Source organism: Haliotis rufescens, unplaced genomic scaffold (genome assembly GCF_023055435.1).
Source record: "Haliotis rufescens isolate VD_foot unplaced genomic scaffold, xgHalRufe1.0.p SCAF_2, whole genome shotgun sequence".
Lineage (NCBI taxonomy): Eukaryota > Metazoa > Mollusca > Gastropoda > Lepetellida > Haliotidae > Haliotis > Haliotis rufescens.
Genome location: NW_025963890.1, coordinates 25,078,078 through 25,099,110, shown reverse-complemented (window position 1 = coordinate 25,099,110; position 21,033 = coordinate 25,078,078). Strand labels below are relative to the sequence as shown.

Below are 21,033 nucleotides of genomic sequence, written 5' to 3'. Positions count from 1 at the left end.
AGTAACCAACACAAAGACTGAAATCAGCACATGATGATATACTAAATTAAGGGAACTTCTTATCAATTAACAATGTAGGTATGAAGTTTTAATACCAGGTGACAACAAACGCACTGTAAAGATGGTTTCGCGACTGAAGATAGTTATTGGCGCATGTTGAATGGAGCGCACCTGACTGAGATGACTTCATTTGAGTCACAATCGGGGTTGTAGTTTTTGCTTCATCGTTAATTTAAAGATAGAGATAGAGTAATTAATCAAAAGTATCTCTCTATACGCCTCGATAAATAACAGATAAGTTCCCCTTAGACTTGATATTTCCCATACTACACAAGGGCATTGCGTTATGCCTTCTGAAACTGACCTGGATCATCACAGAGACTTCTTTGATAGGCATTTAGAAGTTGGAGTACTAAGTAAGGATAAGAATTTATGGATAAACAACTTCTTTATTACAATTAAGAGCGACGTTTCGGTGTAGGTTCTAACATCGTTATCAAGCAAGTGATATACAGAGTGTGGTTGGCAAGTATATATACAAGTAGGAGGCAATGTTTATACTGAAGAGTAGATATTGTTATACTGGAGTAGAAAAGCCTGTTATGTACACAAGGGTAGTGATGACAATCATCGGTGAAGTCAGTGACATAAACAAAGGATGAAGCCAGTAATATAAACAACGGAATTATGGCTGATTGGGGCATTTGATGAGTTGATGGAACGCCGGGGGTATGTACGAGGGCTGGCTGAAAAGTTCTAAGCCTAACTGTGAAAGACCCGTACCAAGACGATGGTTTTCATTTATTTATCCACATAGTCCCCTTCCAGATTTACACACTTTTGCCTGCGATGCTGCAAGGCCTGGATGCCGGTCAAGAAGAAATTTTCTTCAACCGTCCTTAGAAAAGTCATTCACAGCGGAAATGACGTCATCATTACTAGGAAAATGGTGACCGGCTAGTTCCTTTTTCATTTTGGGAAACAGGTGGAAGTCTGACGGGGCCAAATCGGGTGAATAAGGGGGATGGTCAATGAGTTCGAAGCCACAATCATGGATCGCTGACATGGCAACCACCGATTTGTGAACAGGAGCATTGTCTTGGTGGAACAGGACTCCTTTAGTGAGCATTCCCCGTCGCTTAGCTTTGATAGCTTCACGCAACTGTCTCAGTAGGTCAGCATAATATCTTCCATTGATAGTCTGGCCTTTTTCAAGATAGTCAATCAGCAGAATACCCCTGGAAACTAAAAAGACTGAAGCCATCACCTTTCCAGCAGAAGGAACCGACCTGGCTTTTTGGGGGGCTGGTGATTCCGGATGCTTCCATTGTTAAGACTGAATTTTGGTTTCTGGTTGAAAGTGATGAATCCAGGTCTCATCCATGGTTACAAATCGGGCCAAAAAATCATCGGGATCTGCTTCAAAACGGCATAAATTGTCACGGGACGTCAGGAATCTGACACGTTTCTGATCCGCTGTCAAGAGTTTTGGCACCCATCTTGCAGAAACTTTTGTCATTCCCAACTCGTTGGTGATAATGTGCTCAACCCTCTCACGAGGGATGCCCACACCACTGGCAATATGTCGAGTGGTCAATCGTTGATCAGCCATCACCATGTCATGCACCCGGGTAATGTTTTCCAGAATGGTTGCTGTTGAAGGCCTTCCTGGACGCGGGTCATCGTCAAGGCTCTCTCTGTCACGCTTGAATTCCGCAGCCCACTTCTTTACAGTGGAAAAGGAAGGGGCATCATCCCCTAAAGTGGAGACCATGTCAGCATGTATCTGTGTTGGAGTTAGCCCTTTCAGTTGCAGGTACTTGATGACTGCCCTATAGCCAGTTTTGTCCATTTCTGGTGATTTCAATGGGTAGGTTCACAAGATGGTCTGGTACAAAGACAATAATAACACTACAGTTTCAGTTCTTATGTCTATGATTCATTAAATGATTGTACTTGTTGGTGGTAAAAGTTTGTTTCAATCCGATTGAGATATCCCACTTAGGCTTAGAACTTTTCAGCCAGCCCTCGTACATATACAATGTAGTATATGTGTGGATCATGTCAACTCTCTCATTGAACTTATTCATTACATTTATATATTCGTTCAGTGTATGCTACACATATTATATATTTCTGTCATTGTATATTACACGGTATATATATTTTTGTCTTTGAGGTTGGTGTTGAGGGCTGTGACTCTCTCCCACTGAATGCTGTGGCTTGGGTTGTCACGGATGTGGTCTGGTAGAGCTGATTTAGAGTCATATTTGGAGACTGAACTTTGATGTTCTTTTATTCGGGTTTTGAGGGGCCTAGATGTTTCTCCTATGTAAGCTTGTCCACAGTTGCATGGAATGTGGTACACTGCTCCTGGTGGTTCTAGCTTGTGGCTCGATGATGGTTTCCATGTGGCTTTAATTGTTCTGAATGGTATGACCTCTCTTGAAAATTACATCAATGTTGGCCTGTTTCTTTAAGAGTCTCTGGATTTTGTGGCTTACTGTTCCAAAGTAAGGGAGGCTGATTACAAAGGGCGCAGACTGTTGACAGGGGGATTTCCGAGATTTCTTGGTGATGTTCTGTATCGTCTGTTGTACTAGTTGCTCAGGATAGAGGTTATACTGTGTAAATACTTGTTTGAGCTGGTTTAGTTCAGTAGTTAGATGTTGCTTCGTGGAACAGATGTTTTGAGCTCGTCTTGCTGGGGTTGAAACAATTCCTTTCTTGACTTGAGGTGGATGGTTGGAGGCATAGTGTATGTATTGATCTGTGTGGGTAGGTTTCCGATACACAGTGGTCTGGAGTTTGTCGTTACTATCTTTCTGTACGAGTACATCAAGGAAGGTGGGCTGTCGATTGGTTTCTTCCTCCATGGTGAACTGCATTCGTGCCTTGTGTGTACATAACAGGCTTCTCTACTCCAGCATAACAATATCTACTCTACTGTAACAAACATTGCCTCCTACTTGTACATATACTTGCCAACCACACTCTGTAAGATGGGCGAGTACATTTACCCCACACTGGTGATGTTAACGGATGCATGTGTGTATGTGTGTGTGTGTGTGTGTGTGTGTGTGCGTGTGTGTGTGTGCGCGTGTGTGCGTGTGCGTGTATGAGGGTTGTTTGATAAATTTTGAACCTCAAGCAATTGTGTGATAGTGAAATCTTTTGTTATTGAAATAATGTCACAGGGTGAGATCAACAAAACCTTGAATCAGTTGTTCAAGGTATTTCACTGTGACAAGTGACCTTTTAACACAGTAAATCTTGCACATTGTGGTAAAAGCACGAACTTTAGCACACATTTTAACCATCTCAGCATATTAGAATGAAGATACAGTGCCTTGAAGTCTGGTGTATTGTGCAACAGGAGTGTCATCCGACGTTCAAGTTCTGGTTCATGGTCCTTGAACTACAACTCACCATGCTTGTGTTTGTGCGATCTATTCGTACTGGCAACTTCCATCTGTATGTCGATTCTCTGACCAAGCTTGTTTTCTCTCTTGATCACTACCACTATGCACGATGGATATTAGTCCACCTCCGTAAAAGCTGCACCCAAATATCTATGCTCAGTTCTTGAATGGACAGTTCAAAGTGAACAAGACAACTCATGCTTACTCAAGAATTGCTATTGATCAAGCACATGAGCAGAATCATGCTGTGGTAAAAGATGATGGTGGAGCTGTTGGGGTGACTGAGAATCGAGCTACTCTCCAGAGATGGATGGTCAGTGGACCTGAGATGGCACGTCTCATCAATGACTTTGAAGTTTCATTTGATGATGCACAGAAGACACCTGACATGCTTGAAAGGCTTGGATGTGAACAATACACTGCATTTGTGAAAGAGCGTCTTGTAGGAAGGTCAAAATCTATAGACGACCCAATAAATAATAATAATAATAATAATGATAATAATAAAAGGATCAGGTATGCCCACCATCCCTTTCAGACAGGGGCAAACTCAGGCTTGGCACTAAATCTGACATAGTTTAATGCCTGGAAGATGTTTTGCTGAAGCAAGATGAGATAAATACAGGTACAAAGGTTGTAGTGATAGATGGGCCAGCAATAGTTCACATGTTGAAGCCAGGTTCAACAAAGACTTTCAAAGAGTATTCTCAGGATGTCTTTCTACCATACCAAGTGCCAACGAATAGATATTGTTTGGGATGAATATAGGTCAAACTCTTTGAAAGAACAAACACGAGCTAAGAGAGGTAAAGGAGGGCGCCGTCGAGTACAGCCAAACAATCCAATCTAAAAAAACTGGGATACTTTTTGGGAGACTACTTGAAACTTGCTGACAATAAGAAAGAACCATTCGTGTTTCTCAGCACAGAAGCCAACACTATCCAAACCGACAAGCAAGTCATTAGCACACTGCACGAGGATGTTGTCTGTCAACTGCCTAGAACAACAGAAGGACTAGCGCCTTGCACACACGAGGAAGCAGACAGCCGAATTATGGTCCATGTCGCTGATGCAGCTAAACAGTACAAGATTCTCATCCGTACAGTGGACAGTGATGCTGTTGTGCTTGCTGTACAGCTAAGAATGCTACTTACTGCTTTGTGGATGGCCTTTGGAACAGGCAAACGCTTCTGACTGATTCCGGCACATGACATCGCTTTAGCAATTAGACCAGACAAAAGTCTCGCACTTCCCATGTCACTTTGCCTTGACAGGATTTGACACTGTCTCCTGCATCGCCGAAAGGGGAAAGAAAGAAGCGTGGGGCATATGGAATATGTACCATGAGGTCACTAATGAGTTTGCTGCACTAATGAACCAGCCACAACTGACAGATGTCGATAGGTCTATGGACACTGTAGAGAGAGCTTTTGTTCTACAAATGACAAAACCAGCTTGAAGTGTCATGTGAACGAGGCAAGAGTGGATCTCTTTGCACACAAAGGAAGAGATGTGAACAACATTTCACCAACACAATATGCCCTTCTACACCACGTGAGAAGAGTAGCTTACCAGGCTGGGCATTTTTGGAGCCAGGTTCTTAGACCAGTGGTTGACATACCACGACCAGAAGGATGGGGTTGGACAAGAACTGATAGAGGAACATGGGAAGTCATTTGGAGCAGCCTCCCACAGGCCAGCACAGTGTGCAGAGAACTACTGCGATGTGGCTGCACAAAAGGTTGTGAGCAAACTGCAAGTGCGTGAAAGCAGCATTAAGCTGTACTGCACTGTGCAAGAGTGATGGATGTTGCTGGTATATGTATGTGTAACCAATAAACTGCAATTGAAAACTTTTTCGTCTTGAGATATGAGTATTAGGTATTTTTAACCCTTAACAGCGGAGACAATTTAACAAACACTCCCAATATGCTTATCTTGGATGGGTTATACTTCTTCAGTGACCGATAGGAGAGTCGCCCGCCATACGCGTTGATGCCATATTATTAGGAATATTTCCAATTATCAAGGGTTAACACACTCAACGAGGTTTTCAACTTACTTGGAGATAAAACACATTTATTTACACACCAATATTATGGCTCCAGCTATTTTAGTTGCAAAGAATAGCCGCCAAGGTCGCATGAGGTCAAGTCAACGATGGCACTATATCTAAATTTAGCCGTATTGGTATTATGTATATTGATGCCAAATTTCATGCTTTTACCACAAAGTGCACGAATTTTGAATAATATGGCATAATCCGCTGGACTATTTGGAAGATACAATGATGAAGATAAGGTGACGATAAGGGCCTTGAATATACACATTACTCTTTAAACAGACAAATGATGGCGTTCTTAAAAAATTAGGAAGACATTTTTTTATGATAAATCTCTCTCTATCTGTCTCTCTATCTCTATCTATCACAAATTATTTTGCTGGCTGACTATTGCTTTGTCACATTCCTCGTGGGAAGGGCCGTTCCTGAAACAGAGTACAGAAACACACATGCAGGAAAGAATAAGTAGATCTCAATTCCGTAACAGAAGCATGTACCACACTTGTTCAAACACAAACTGATATCACGTTCAAAACATTAATGATGTTCTTCTGCAATATGTTGTTCATGTTTTCTTACAGATTCATCCACTCTCGCATGTCTGTTGATCTTGAAGCGATGGATCATTGTGAGCCTACAGGGATGATATCATACATAGGTCCAGGCACAGCATGTAATGCCCCTTTCGTCGTCAGAAACCTGGAATGTAATTTGGACTTTACACATCTCTATTACTTAGGAATATTTACGAAAATAATACACGAACACAACAATGACACTCAACATAATGTCTCGTACCTCTGTCAAACAAGAAATGTCATGTGTGTGTGTGTGTGTGTGTGTGTGTGTGTGTGTGTGTGTGTGTGTGTGTGTGTGTGTGTGTGTGTGTGTGTGTGTGTGTGTATGTGTCTCCGTCTATGAGTGGCGCATGACTTCTGTCAAACAAGAGATGTCATGTGTGTGTGTGTGTGTGTGTGTGTGTGTCTCCGTCTATGAGTGGCGCATGACTTCTGTCAAACAAGAGATGTCATGTTTTTGTGTGTGTGTGTGTGTGTGTGTGTGTGTGTGTGTGTGTGTGTGTGTGTGTGTGTCTCCGTCTATGAGAACAATCATTGTTCGGTGCTGCAGTATATGTCAATACTTTACAATTATTGGTCGGTGCTGCAGTATATGTCAATACTTTACAATCACTGTTCGGTGCTGCAGTATATGTCAATACTTTACAATCACTGTTCGGTGCTGCAGTATATGTCACTACTGTACAGTCATTGTTCGGTGCTGCAGTATATGTCAATACTATACAATCATTGTTCGGTGCTGCAGTATATGTCAATACTATACAATCATTGTTCGGTGCTGCAGTATATGTCAATACTGTACAATAATTGTTCGGTGCTGCAGTATATGTCAATACTTTACAATCATTGTTCGGTGCTGCAGTATATGTCAATACTGTACAATCATTGTTCGGTGCTGCAGTATATGTCAATACTATACAATCACTGTTCGGTGCTGCAGTATATGTCAATACTGTATAATCATTGTTCGGTGCTGCAGTATATGTCAATACTTTACAATCACTGTTCGGTGCTGCAGTATCTGTCAATACTGTACAATCATTGTTCGGTGCTGCAGTATATGTCAATACTATACAGTCATTGTTCGGTGCTGCAGTATATGTAAATACTTTACAATCATTGTTCGGTGCTGCAGTATATGTCAATACTATACAATCATTGTTCGGTGCTGCAGTATATGTCAATACTGTACAATCATTTATCGGTGCTGCAGTATATATCAATACTAAACAATCATTGTTCGGTGCTGCAGTATATATCAATACTGTACAATCATTGTTCGTTGCTGCAGTATATGTCAATACTGTACAATCATTGTTCGGTGCTGCAGTATATGTCAATACTATACAATCATTGTTCGGTGCTGCAGTATATGTAAATATTTACAATTTTCGTTCGGTGCTGCAGTATATGTCAATACTATACAATCATTGTTCGGTGCTGCAGTATATGTCAATACTGTACCATCACTGTACGATGCTGCAATATATGTTAATACTTTACAATCATTGTTCGGTTCTGCAGTATATGTCAAAACTGTACAATCATTGTTCGGTGCTGCAGTATATGTCAAAACTGTACAATCATTGTTCGGTGCTGCAGTATATGTCAATACTTTACAATCATTGTTCTGTGCTGCAGTATATGTCAATACTGTACCATCATTGTACGATGCTGCAATATATGTTAATACTTTACAATCATTGTTCGGTTCTGCAGTATATGTCAATACTGAACAATCACTGTTCGGTGCTGCAGTATATATCAATACTATACAATCATTGTTCGGTGCTGCAGTATATGTCAATACTATACAATCACTGTTCGGTGCTGCAGTATATGTCAATTCTTTACAATCACTCTTCGGTGCTGCAGTATATGTCAATACTATACAATCATTGTTCGGTGCTGCAGTATATGTCAATACTTTACAATCATTGTTTGGTGCTGCAGTATATGTCAATATTGTACAATCATTGTTCGGTGCTGCAGTATATGTCAAAACTGTACAATCATTGTTCGGTGCTGCAGTATATGTCAATACTATACAATCATTGTTCGGTGTTGCAGTATATGTCAATACTATACAATCATTGTTCTGTGCTGCAGTATATGTCAATACTTTACAATCATTGGTCGATGCTGCAGTTTATGTCAATACTATACAATCATTGTTCGGTGCTGCAGTATATGTCAATACTATACAATCATTGTTCGGTGCTGCAGTATATGTCAATACTTTACAATCATTGTTCGGTGCTGCAGTATATGTCAATACTTTACAATCATTGTTCGGTGCTGCAGTATATGTCAATACTATACAATCATTGTTCGGTGCTTAAGGTCGTCAAGGCCTAGACCATACAATACTTACGTGTCACTTATTCACTGCATTCAGCGTGATAATGGTATCTAGGCAGTAGGCTTTGCACAAAAGAATTCTGTGACATTTCGCAGAATCCTGGAACAGAAAGGTTCTAACACTAGCATTGGACACACGCCTTCCCATAGTGATGGAACAAGAACGTTTTCTAAAGATTCTGTCTTGAAGTTGCTACGAACATCCTGGTTATACCTTGAAACCCTGTATCGTCAGTTTTTATAGATCAAACATTTTTTTTTTTTGCCACAGAAACTGGACATCTGTGTCCCACTTACTTGACACACCTTTGTTTATACAGCTGGAGTACGTATTTATCACCATACCTGACATCCATTGATAAGGTTTCCATGTGTCGGACCTCCCCGTCCAGAAAGACCAAATGCTGGAGTTCTCTTCTCATGTCCTCAGTGGGACTGCAAGCCTCGCCATGTGCCTCCCTGGCAGAGTCGGACGTCGTCAGACGGAACCTGAACGCCCTCACATAGTGCTCCTCGATATGATCAGCATTGCACTGCAGCACGTTCTGGAGACAAACTACCAACGATAGCAACAATACCTTTACACAGAACACGAGACAAGTCATTGTTAACATTTTCAATACCACTATGCATCGTATCTTTTGAATGTGAGTACCGTTCCTTCTTGACACTGCAACTTACCAGGTCGCCTTCTCTTCTAGAAATGCCCAGCATCCATTTTAGGTAGGATATCTTGCTTGTCTGTTTCTCTAGATACATGTTCATACCAGCGCCATCCTGACCCCAGAGTAACCCCCCAGGCGACCCCTCCCCCCTGTAGAATCCACCCGGGAAGCTGTTGATCCCAGTAAAGGTGCCAGAGAACTTGACCCAGCCTACAAAAGACACAAGACAAAACCACAACTGAATTTACACTGCCGCTCGTCCACAGCATAACAACATATTTAGTTTTCACTGCAAATGTTTAGAATGATGAGAACATTGCTCTCCTAGACTGTGTTCAGATTCCTCTGACATTACATCCATCGTGGAATGAGTGAAATTCACGGAATCATGGGTGTACACAAGGAAGTATCTAACGGTGGTTGGTATCTGAGGGTTTTCAGTATTGATCTCTAAACCAAGGTTATTGTAGTATTCACAGTTCAACCTCCTTGTAACCTGGGTTTCAGGATTCACCTTGCGGTTAGTGCTATTTATTATTTCAAACTCCACCCCCGCCTTAATAGTGCGAGAGTATTACATGTGCCCCACAACCTCACTCACACAAGTTTGAACAACAATAATAATAATAATTCATTTATATAGCGCTGATATATATTATCACGGTCCATGATCACTATGCACTCGATATTCATTCCCACCTGGGGAGTATGCAACCCAAGCTGCCTGTGAAACGCTAGAAGTTTAATGAACAGAGGCACTTGCCTAAGGTGACACCGCATGTGCTACAGTACCGAAGCCCTAGAAACTCTCGGGACTCAGGAAAAACGGTCACCCCTCCAAGGACTCTCCGCGCCCGACGTATCTTAACTTCGATTGATTTGCGACCCAGGAGAGATGGGATAATTTAAATTAAGTAATTGCACCGGTGACGATACAAAGAAACGGAAACTGATAACAGGTCTCATAATCCAGCTTTCTGCCTTATATTCACCTTCTGTGTCAGTGTTCCTCGCAATGTCTTCAGCAGCGCTGGTACAACAGAGTACACATTTAAGCTATTGATTAGGAACTGAACAGATGCATATCAGACAGAAAAATATAAATTTGAATAAATTAAAAGCACAAATGACAGGAAAATTTCTTTAAATTTTCAGTTTAATCGGTTATAATATATATGAAAGATCATTTTAAAAGAATGCGAAAACAGGTTTATTGGTACTCTCCGTTCCCGGGTTCGATTCCCGACATGGGTACAATGTGTGAAGCCCATTTCTGGTGTCCCCCGCCGTGATATTGCTGGAATATTGCTAAAAGCGGCGTAAAACCAAACTCACTCACTCACTCTCCGTTCCCCCGTGCCTGCCGCCTACCGGATGTGTTTGTCTGGTCGAGCAATGGGCAAGTATTCCCCCTCAACAGAGAACTCCCGCTTCCCCGAGAACAGAATTTTAAAATGCACCCACTGAAATACAGAAGGTAACTGCAGTACTGAAGTAATAACGGCGAGTAACGCATGCAATAAATTTTGGTGATGATTGATTGAGTTGTATTTTGTATTTGTTTCTTGTTTATTTTTAGAAAGAAGAAATTCCCAGAAATACAGGCGTTATTACGCTGTATATATGAGTTGCTAACGCCCACCTAGGTAACGGTATGTCTTGAGCCACCGATGGTCATCAGCGTTCCGGAACAGATCAGCCCAGAAACCATACCCTGAGGCAAACACTGCATATCCTACCAAAGGGCCGGGAGATCCGTGGATGCTGACAATGTTCAGACAGTGTTTCTCGCCTGAAAACGTCAAGCAAAGACTAGCAAAACCACAATAAATACAATAATAATATACTTATATTTATGTGATCGATAGTTCTTACTGGAGTAAGCGAGACACAAGCCGTCTCACCTCTAACAACCGCCAAAGTTGCAGTCTCCAGGTCCGTGCATCCGTGACATGCCATACAGATTCCGTTACCCGTGCCTGAAGTAGAATAACACCATGTAGTCGCATTGCTTGTATATCCCACTCCATGCCGTTATTATATGTTTCATAATCAGTATATAAAGTACATATCAGGATACAGATGTCTCACTTTCCTACCTGTGGGCAGAGCGCCGAGTGTGATGGGTAGAGGTTTCAGTTCAACATCAGGGTCATTGAAGTTGACTCTTTTATTAAACCGGGGGATTAGTCCGTGGATGACCTCCTGCATCAACCCGTCCCCGCCGGACACGATGAGCCTGTGCGAGAAGTGTTCACACCATCACCGTCCGTAAGCTGGATTAGGATTGCAAACATAGCCTAATCATGGGTATAGTTAAATGGCTATAATTAAGAAAATAACAAAGATATACCGAAAAGGAAAGAAATGCATATTTGTTTCACACTTTAGATTCTCTAAATCAAGATAATTATTATGATACAATGATGTTCATATGCAGTGTTGGGAAAATACATCTCAAAATGTTCTTTTTTCGTTATATAGTTAGGTTGTGCACCAAATCTTGAAATATTTGGAATGGTATTACCTACAGCTGTACCAAGTTTCATGTTTTTCACCACAAAGTGCACAATGCTTCACGACACGTCCTGCACTGCGGCATCACAAAGTGCACAATGCTTCACGACACGTCCTGCACTGCGGCATCACAAAGTGCACAATGCTTCACGACACGTCCTGCACTGCGGCATCACAAAGTGCACAATGCTTCACGACACGTCCTGCACTGCGGCATCACAAAGTGCACAATGCTTCACGACACGTCCTGCACTGCGGCATCACAAAGTGCACAATGCTTCACGACACGTCCTGCACTGCGGCATCACAATCACATCCCGAGTTTTGAAGAAACTTCGAATGGCTTTTGTAGCATGCTCTTAGTTGACATTAGAAACCGATAGAATTTGGATTACATGAAAGATGATTTTACCGTGGGAAAAGTTTGTTACAATCTTATGTATTGTTCATTAATTACCAAGACATTTTACATTAAAAAGTGTATTTATAATGTGCCAGATTCTAACCACCAACTGGATACTTATAGCGCTACACTATTTTAACCCCGGTAAATGGATCAGTGTGCACTTGATTTTGATTCTCATCTCCCTGAGGAGTATACAAGTCAATCTGCCCGCGGGGCGCTAGACGGTTCACAGCCACATTACCATCTCATTCTACCGGGTATCCACTCACTGCTGGTTGAACAGAGGCAAATTTCGAACAAAGTCACTTGCCACATGTGGAACATGTTCTTCAGTGTTGGGCAGGACCGAAGCCCTAGAAATTCTCAGGAGTCAAGCTGCTGAACGCGGTCACCCATGCAAGTACTCTCCGAGACCGTACACAGGACCAGGTGCCACCACTACCCGCTATGGGTTACATATTTGTGACCAGTGCGCTGTACACAGGACCAGGTGCCACCACTACCCGCTATGGGTTACATATTTGTGACCAGTGCGCTGTACACAGGACCAGGTGCCAGCACTACCCGCTATGGGTTACATATTTGTGACCAGTGCGCTGTACACAGGACCAGGTGCCACCACTACCCGCTAAGGGTTACATATTTGTGACCAGTGCGCTGTACACAGGACCAGGTGCCACCACTACCCGCTATGGGTTACATATTTGTGACCAGTGCGCTGTACACAGGACCAGGTGCCACCGCTACCCGCTATGGGTTACATATTTGTGACCAGTGCGCTGTACACAGGACCAGGTGCCACCACTACCGGCTATGGGTTACATATTTGTGACCAGTGCGCTGTACACAGGACCAGGTGCCACCACTACCCGCTAAGGGTTACATATTTGTGACCAGTGCGCTGTACACAGGACCAGGTGCCACCACTACCCGCTATGGGTTACATATTTGTGACCAGTGCGCTGTACACAGGACCAGGTGCCACCACTACCCGCTATGGGTTACATATTTGTGACCAGTGCGCTGTACACAGGACCAGGTGCCACCACTACCCGCTATGGGTTACATATTTGTGACCAGTGCGCTGTACACAGGACCAGGTGCCACCACTACCCGCTATGGGTTACATATTTGTGACCAGTGCGCTGTACACAGGACCAGGTGCCACCACTACCCGCTATGGGTTACATATTTGTGACCAGTGCGCTGTACACAGGACCAGGTGCCACCACTACCCGCTATGGGTTACATATTTGTGACCAGTGCGCTGTACACAGGACCAGGTGCCACCACTACCCGCTATGGGTTACATATTTGTGAGCAGTGCGCTGTACACAGGACCAGGTGCCACCACTACCCGCTATGGGTTACATATTTGTGACCAGTGCGCTGTACACAGGACCAGGTGCCACCACTACCCGCCATGGGTTACATATTTGTGACCAGTGCGCTGTACACAGGACCAGGTGCCACCACTACCCGCTATGGGTTACATATTTGTGACCAGTGCGCTGTACACAGGACCAGGTGCCACCACTACCCGCTATGGGTTACATATTTGTGAGCAGTGCGCTGTACACAGGACCAGGTGCCACCACTACCCGCTATGGGTTACATATTTGTGACCAGTGCGCTGTACACAGGACAACGTGCCACCACTACCCGCTATGGGTTACATATTTGTGACCAGTGCGCTGTACACAGGACAACGTGCCACCACTACCCGCTATGGGTTACATATTTGTGACCAGTGCGCTGTACACAGGACCAGGTGACACCACTCTCCGCTATGGGTTACATATTTGTGACCAGTGCGCTGTACACAGGACCAGGTGCCACCACTGCCCGCTATGGGTTACATATTTGTGACCAGTGCACTGTACACAGGACAACGTGCCACCACTACCCACTAAGGGTTACATATTTGTGACCAGTGCGCTGTACACAGGACAACGTGCCACCACTACCCGCTATGGGTTACATATTTGTGACCAGTGCGCTGTACACAGGACCAGGTGCCACCACTACCCGCTATGGGTTACATATTTGTGACCAGTGCACTGTACACAGGACAACGTGCCACCACTACCCACTAAGGGTTACATATTTGTGACCAGTGCGCTGTACACAGGGCAGCGTGCCACCACTACCCGCTAAGGGTTACATATTTGTGACCAGTGCGCTGTACACAGGACAACGTGCCACCACTACCCGCTAAGGGTTACATATTTGTGACCAGTGCACTGTACACAGGACAACGTGCCACCACTACCCGCTATGGGTTACATATTTGTGACCAGTGCGCTGTACACAGGACAACGTGCCACCACTACCCGCTAAGGGTTACATATTTGTGACCAGTGCGCTGTACACAGGACAACGTGCCACCACTACCCGCTAAGGGTTACATATTTGTGACCAGTGCGCTGTACACAGGACAACGTGCCACCACTACCCGCTATGGGTTACATATTTGTGACCAGTGCGCTGTACACAGGACAACGTGCCACCACTACCCGCTATGGGTTACATATTTCTAAATTTCCCGATTCGATGTCTGCTTTATAGACACGCTTTTTGTTGAGGTTTTCATCAATTTACTGTTGCAGTATCCCAACAAAACAAAACTTGTGTGACGATGTTTCAACGTTTTTGGAAGAATATGGCCTTGTTAGACTGGAATGAACATGTAAATAGACCAGCAACATCATCGAAGCGTGTCATGGATGTCAGAAACCCCAGACGCCAGGCCGAGACTGAAGTTCTCAAACAGAAAACTTACATCATGTGGGATCGGATTTGGAAGGACTATGTCGCTTTTTTGATAATGACTTGAAACTTTTAACAATGTTATTTGTTACAACATAATGGAATGCATACCGATATTCACGTGTTGCCAATCACCGCATGTATTTTAGATTGAGACACGTGGGTTATAATAAATCGCAGGTTCTGCCAATTTTCCCTTTTGTGTAAAATAGTTACCACGCATGCGCCTGGTTAGGCTCACCTACTTACTGGAAGGTTTTTTAGATATGTATACACTATTGTTTATTTTGGCACTAATGTTTTTACTACAATAGCATGTGCTGTGTGAAATCGCAAAGAACAATGAAGAGCGAAGCGTGGTGTATTTCACGATAAAACATCGTTCTATCATGGCGTAATTTCTGGAGATTCGAACATGCGGTCGCAACTTGATGACGTAAATATGACAACGATATGTTTGAGAGGGAAGTGTCCAGTGAGTTGTTACCCATAGATGTAGCTGGACAGCGCAGATGAACGCAATGACCGCGCGATCGCACCCAAAGGTAGGCGAGGTATAACAATCGGTATTGGGAGAATAGGTACAGACAATCGACGTGAAACGTGTGAGAATATGCGGGAACGACCAAATCTATTTCTTAAGTAATGTGACTCGTAGTTACCCGTCCACATCAGTGAAGTCATATGTCTCAGCGATCTCTTCTGCGTGACGGAATCTCTCTGTGACTGAAATGTAAACAGTATTTCATGTTTATATCTTGTTCATGTATTTCAGATGTTCATCGTTAATGAGGGAAACGTATCATTAACGCCTACTCTAAACACTCCATGACACTTATTGAAACATATTCCAATTTTAAACACTAATTTGTACCAATGCCCAAACGTGTTCCCTTCCTGTATTCCGTTGTACTATCACCGCTGAGGCAGGCATTCCCAGCGTGTTCTCCCATTGTCCGCTTGCAACTGCTTGACTACCTGCATACTGCACGGGTACTACGTTGACTTACTCGACTAACATGTCCATGGACCAACAGTTGACCTTACTTTCACTAAGTAACACCTACTTATACGCTTCGCGTCAATCCCCGCCAGTGCAAACAGTGGTTCTACAATAGTCTCGTACAGCTTGGCTCCTTTCTTCTGTCCCCCGATTGGGTTGACCAGAGTCAGCAGACATTTAGGGCGACCTGAGTGAATAAGAAATGTAGCCTGACATGTTTTAGAAAGAAAACATTTTCAGTCAGCGGTTCAAGAAATACATTTTGTTTCTCTGAAAGAAGGAACCAAACATTTTCAGAACATGTTAAGAGTTTCGAACCTCCTAAGAAAAAATTGAAGCCATTCCTTCTGTTGTCCCGCCTGTACTCACCATGTCCAGTTTTATCACCTACACTGTCTAGCCATTCCGTCTGTTGTCCCGCCCGTACTCACCATGTCCAGTTTTATCACCCACTACCATGTTTTATTACCTACACTGTCTAGCCATTCCGTCTGTTGTCCCGCCAGTACTCACCATGTCCAGTTTTATCACCTACACTGTCTCGCCATTCCGTCTTTTGTCCCGCCTGTACTCACCATGTCCAGTTTTATCACCTACACTGTCTCGCCATTCCGTCTTTTGTCCCGCCTGTACTCACCATGTCCAGTTTTATCACCTACACTGTCTAGCCATTCCGTCTGTTGTCCCGCCTGTACTCACGATGTCCAGTTTTATCAGCTCCACTGTCTAGCCATTCCGACTGTTGTCCCGCCTGTACTCACCATGTCCAGTTTTATCACCTACACTGTCTAGCCATTCCGTCTGTTGTCCCGCCTGTACTCACCATGTCCAGTTTTATCACTTACACTGTCTAGCCATTCCGGCTGTTGTCCCGCCTGTACTCACCATGTCCAGTCTTATCACCTACACAGTCTAGCCATTCCGTCTGTTGTCCCGCCTGTACTCACCATGTCCAGTTTTATCACCTACACTGTCTAGCCATTCCGTCTGTTGTCCCGCCTGTACTCACGATGTCCAGTCTTATCAGCTACACAGTCTAGCAATTCCTTCTTTTGTCCCGCCTGTACTCACCATGTCCAGTTTTATCACCTCCACTGTCTCGCCATTCCGTCTTTTGTCCCGCCTGTACTCACCATGTCCAGTTTTATCAACTACACTGTCTAGCAATTCCTTCTTTTGTCCCGCCTGTACTCACCATGTCCAGTTTTATCACCTACACAGTCTAGCCATTCCTTCTTTTGTCCCGCCTGTACTCACCATGTCCAGTTTTATCAACTACACTGTCTAGCCATTCCGGCTGTTGTCCCGCCTGTACTCACCATGTCAAGTTTTATCAACTACACTGTCTAGCCATTCCGTCTGTTGTCCCGCCCGTACTCACCATGACCAGTCTTATCAGCTACACTGTCTAGCCATTCCTTCTGTTGTCCCGCCTGTACTCACCATGTCCAGTTTTATCACCTACACTGTCTAGCCATTCCGGCTGTTGTCCCGCCTGTACTCACCATGTCCAGTTTTATCAACTACACTGTCTAGCCATTCCGTCTTTTGTCCCGCCTGTACTCACCATGTCCAGTTTTATCACCTACACTGTCTCGCCATTCCTTCTGTTGTCCCGCCTGTACTCACCATGTCCAGTTTTATCACCTACACTGTCTAGCCATTCCGGCTGTTGTCCCGCCTGTACTCACCATGTCCAGTTTTATCACCTACACTGTCTAGCCATTCCGGCTGTTGTCCCGCCTGTACTCACCATGTCCAGTTTTATCAACTACACTGTCTAGCCATTCCGGCTGTTGTCCCGCCTGTACTCACCATGTCCAGTTTTATCACCTACACTGTCTAGCCATTCCGGCTGTTGTCCCGCCTGTACTCACCATGTCCAGTCTTATCAGCTACACTGTCTAGCCATTCCGTCTGCTGTCCCGCCTGTACTCACCATGTCCAGTTTTATCACCAACACTGTCTAGCCATTCCGTCTGTTGTCCCGCCTGTACTCACCATGTCCAGTCTTATCAGCTACACAGTCTAGCAATTCCTTCTTTTGTCCCGCCTGTACTCACCATGTCCAGTTTTATCAGCTACACAGTCTAGCAATTCATTCTTTTGTCCCGCCTGTACTCACCATGTCCAGTTTTATCACCTCCACTGTCTCGCCATTCCGTGTTTTGTCCCGCCTGTACTCACCATGTCCAGTTTTATCACCTACACTGTCTAGCAATTCCTTCTTTTGTCCCGCCTGTACTCACCATGTTACCAGTTTTATCAACTACACTGTCTAGCCATTCCGTCTGTTGTCCCGCCTGTACTCATCATGTCCAGTTTTATCAACTACACTGTCTAGCCATTCCGTCTGTTGTCCCGCCTGTACTCACCATGTCCAGTTTTATCACCTACACTGTCTAGCAATTCCTTCTGTTGTCCCGCCTGTACTCACCATGTCCAGTTTTATCAACTACACTGTCTAGCCATTCCGTCTGTTGTCCCGCCTGTACTCACCATGTCCAGTTTTATCACCTACACTGTCTCGCCATTCCGTCTTTTGTCCCGCCTGTACTCACCATGTCCAGTTTTATCACCTACACTGTCTCGCCATTCCGTCTTTTGTCCCGCCTGTACTCATCATGTCCAGTTTTATCACCTACACTGTCTCGCCATTCCGTCTTTTGTCCCGCCTGTACTCACCATGTCCAGTTTTATCACCTACACTGTCTCGCCATTCCGTCTTTTGTCCCGCCTGTACTCACCATGTCCAGTTTTATCACCTACACTGTCTAGCCATTCCGTCTGTTGTCCCGCCTGTACTCACGATGTCCAGTTTTATCAGCTCCACTGTCTAGCCATTCCGACTGTTGTCCCGCCTGTACTCACCATGTCCAGTTTTATCACCTACACTGTCTAGCCATTCCGGCTGTTGTCCCGCCTGTACTCACCATGTCCAGTTTTATCACTTACACTGTCTAGCCATTCCGGCTGTTGTCCCGCCTGTACTCACCATGTCCAGTCTTATCAGCTACACAGTCTAGCCATTCCGTCTGTTGTCCCGCCTGTACTCACCATGTCCAGTCTTATCAACTACACTGTCTCGCCATTCCGTCTGTTGTCCCGCCTGTACTCGCCATGTCCAGTTTTATCAACTACACTGTCTAGCCATTCCGTCTGTTTTTTTCGGAGGGGAGAGGGGGGGAGAGAAAGGATACCTGACTTTTTAGCATGGAATAAATACTTGCAAATGCTCTATGTGTGTCAGTTCCTATTTGATGATATTTCCATTAACATATTTGAAATAAAACACATTTTTATTTAAAAAAATGTTTTTATACATATTCCATGGTAAACAAAAATCACATTTTCTCATTTTCTATTAAGTCTTCAGGATACTTCATCCTGAAAGCCGTAGTATTTACTAGCGACTGTCTGTTTGTTTAATTTTTTGACACCAACACAGTCATTTCTTGGAATTCTTGCAGCAGTACTTCAGTTGCGTTTTGGGCTCTGCATTCTAACAGTTTCTGTCATAATTACATGTTTTCAGATTTCAGATCAAAATCTTTAATGAACAATCGGGATTCGTTTCATGTTGCGATTGTATGTCTTACTTTCCCTGTTTTTTCATGTTGCACATTAACAATATACAGAAACGTCGCTCATAAACACACACAAACATTTGTCCCGAGAACTGGAACTTTTCACTACAGGGTCGGAACATTTTCGCTGCAATTTTATGTATTTAATGCTTACAAAAACAAAAACATGCTTACACCATGTCATCATCTTATCTTAATTGCGTGGATGCCAACCACTAGATTGTCTGATCCAGACTCAATTATTTACAGACCGCCGTCATACAGCCATCTTCCCGAAGCAAGCCAGTCAAATGACTGTAATGACTTTTATAGTCAGTTAACTCCCCTACCTCGGGAAGACGTCATACAGCTGGAATGCGGCGTTAATGCAACAATCAAGTCTTTATCTGATTGCAATGACATTAAATCTGTATTAAATTACTATGTTTAGTTTAGTTTCGAAACTGAAAACGAAATGTTCTTGACATAATAGTCTTTCACAAACCCGTCCAGTACGAGGAAATATGTTTTAATCAGGAATCAGATTGTACAAGGCTTTTATGGTTGAGCATAATTCAGTCATTTAAAGATTCTACCTTAAATTAAGCTGTGCTATTCATTTTATAGCTGTGCTATTATGCCATGTGATATTATTTCATTCTATTCCACACCACGCCACGACAATGTTCTAGTATGCTATGATATGCTCATGCAGAATTGTGCAAAAATAGCAGTGGAAAGGTTGTTTTGCGTGATCATATAGGCAAGAAAAATTATAGTTATAGTCAGAAAGTATATGCTTTTACCCCTGTCTCAAAATGGCAAATCATAATTTCAATATTTAAAAGGCGTTAAGAATACTCCAGGAATGGTTGGAAATAGTTGACTGTGCTGACAAGTTATGTCCTATTGCTGCGAGAGGTGTGTTCACTCACGTGGAAGACGCACTGCCACACTGACTGCCAACACTATTCCCACGAACATGATTTAGGTAATCTTGTGTTAGAAATTCTGCAGACAATTAAACACATTTAACATTGATAAAACACTTGGCAGATTGACAGTTTTATATGAAGTATACTGAAGAACAAAAGTTCCTGTGACATTGAATAAGATTTAATGCAAAGTTATGTTTTTTACCAAATCTGAAACAATTTCGGTTTGCAACAGAAAAAAGACCATGTAAGTGTTCAAATGGTTTAATTTGCCATGCTGACTTCAGAAAATGCGTGATTTCATTAAAAAAAAACATGAACGTGCTAAAAGTCAATTTACAAATCAATAGCGTGTGTGTCCACCTCTGGTTGCGATACAAGCAACAAATCTTCGTCTTATGGAATGGACAAGGCGTCGCACAAATTTCTGTGGGATATCTGCCCATATCTGCTGGAGCTAGTTTCGAAGTTACTGGAGTGTATGTGGAACACGTGGTGGACGTCGAAGGCGCCGATCCATATCATCCCGCATGTGCTCGATTGGTGAGAGATCGGGGGAGCGAGCCGGCCAGGGGATGACATTCACGTTGTTTTGTTGAATAGAATCCTGAACAAGTCGAGCAATATGAGACCGGGCGTTGTCATGTTGAAAGGTAATGCCTGGGTCATGACGACGCAAAAACTGTAGAACAACAGGGCCGATGATTTCGTCGCGGTAGCGCTGTCCATTGAGATTTCCCTCTACCACT

General features: G+C 43.6%; 3 protein-coding genes across 3 annotated transcripts; all 3 read right to left on the bottom strand.

The window, feature by feature from the left end:
- Nucleotides 1-1,923: 1,923 nt before the first annotated feature.
- Nucleotides 1,924-10,542, bottom strand: LOC124127861. The gene is made up of 6 exons (XM_046491244.2): nt 10,460-10,542; nt 10,081-10,118; nt 9,105-9,298; nt 8,769-8,968; nt 8,437-8,523; nt 1,924-6,183 (listed from the first exon to the last, which is right to left on the bottom strand). The coding sequence occupies exons 3-5, from the start codon at nt 9,186-9,188 to the stop codon at nt 8,475-8,477; spliced, it is 333 nt and encodes a 110-aa protein (XP_046347200.2). The 5' UTR covers nt 9,189-9,298; nt 10,081-10,118; nt 10,460-10,542; the 3' UTR covers nt 1,924-6,183; nt 8,437-8,474.
- On the bottom strand, nt 2,418-2,876 carry LOC125381912. The gene has a single exon (XM_048399270.1). The coding sequence runs from the start codon at nt 2,874-2,876 to the stop codon at nt 2,418-2,420; it is 459 nt and encodes a 152-aa protein (XP_048255227.1).
- Nucleotides 10,543-10,673: 131 nt separating the features above from the next.
- On the bottom strand, nt 10,674-17,897 carry LOC124127859 (ceramide kinase-like). Its single transcript, XM_048399778.1, has 6 exons — nt 17,847-17,897; nt 15,848-15,970; nt 15,443-15,506; nt 11,188-11,327; nt 10,993-11,067; nt 10,674-10,880 (listed from the first exon to the last, which is right to left on the bottom strand). Exons 4-6 carry the CDS (start codon nt 11,297-11,299, stop codon nt 10,720-10,722), a joined length of 348 nt encoding a protein of 115 aa, XP_048255735.1. The 5' UTR covers nt 11,300-11,327; nt 15,443-15,506; nt 15,848-15,970; nt 17,847-17,897; the 3' UTR covers nt 10,674-10,719.
- Nucleotides 17,898-21,033: the final 3,136 nt, after the last annotated feature.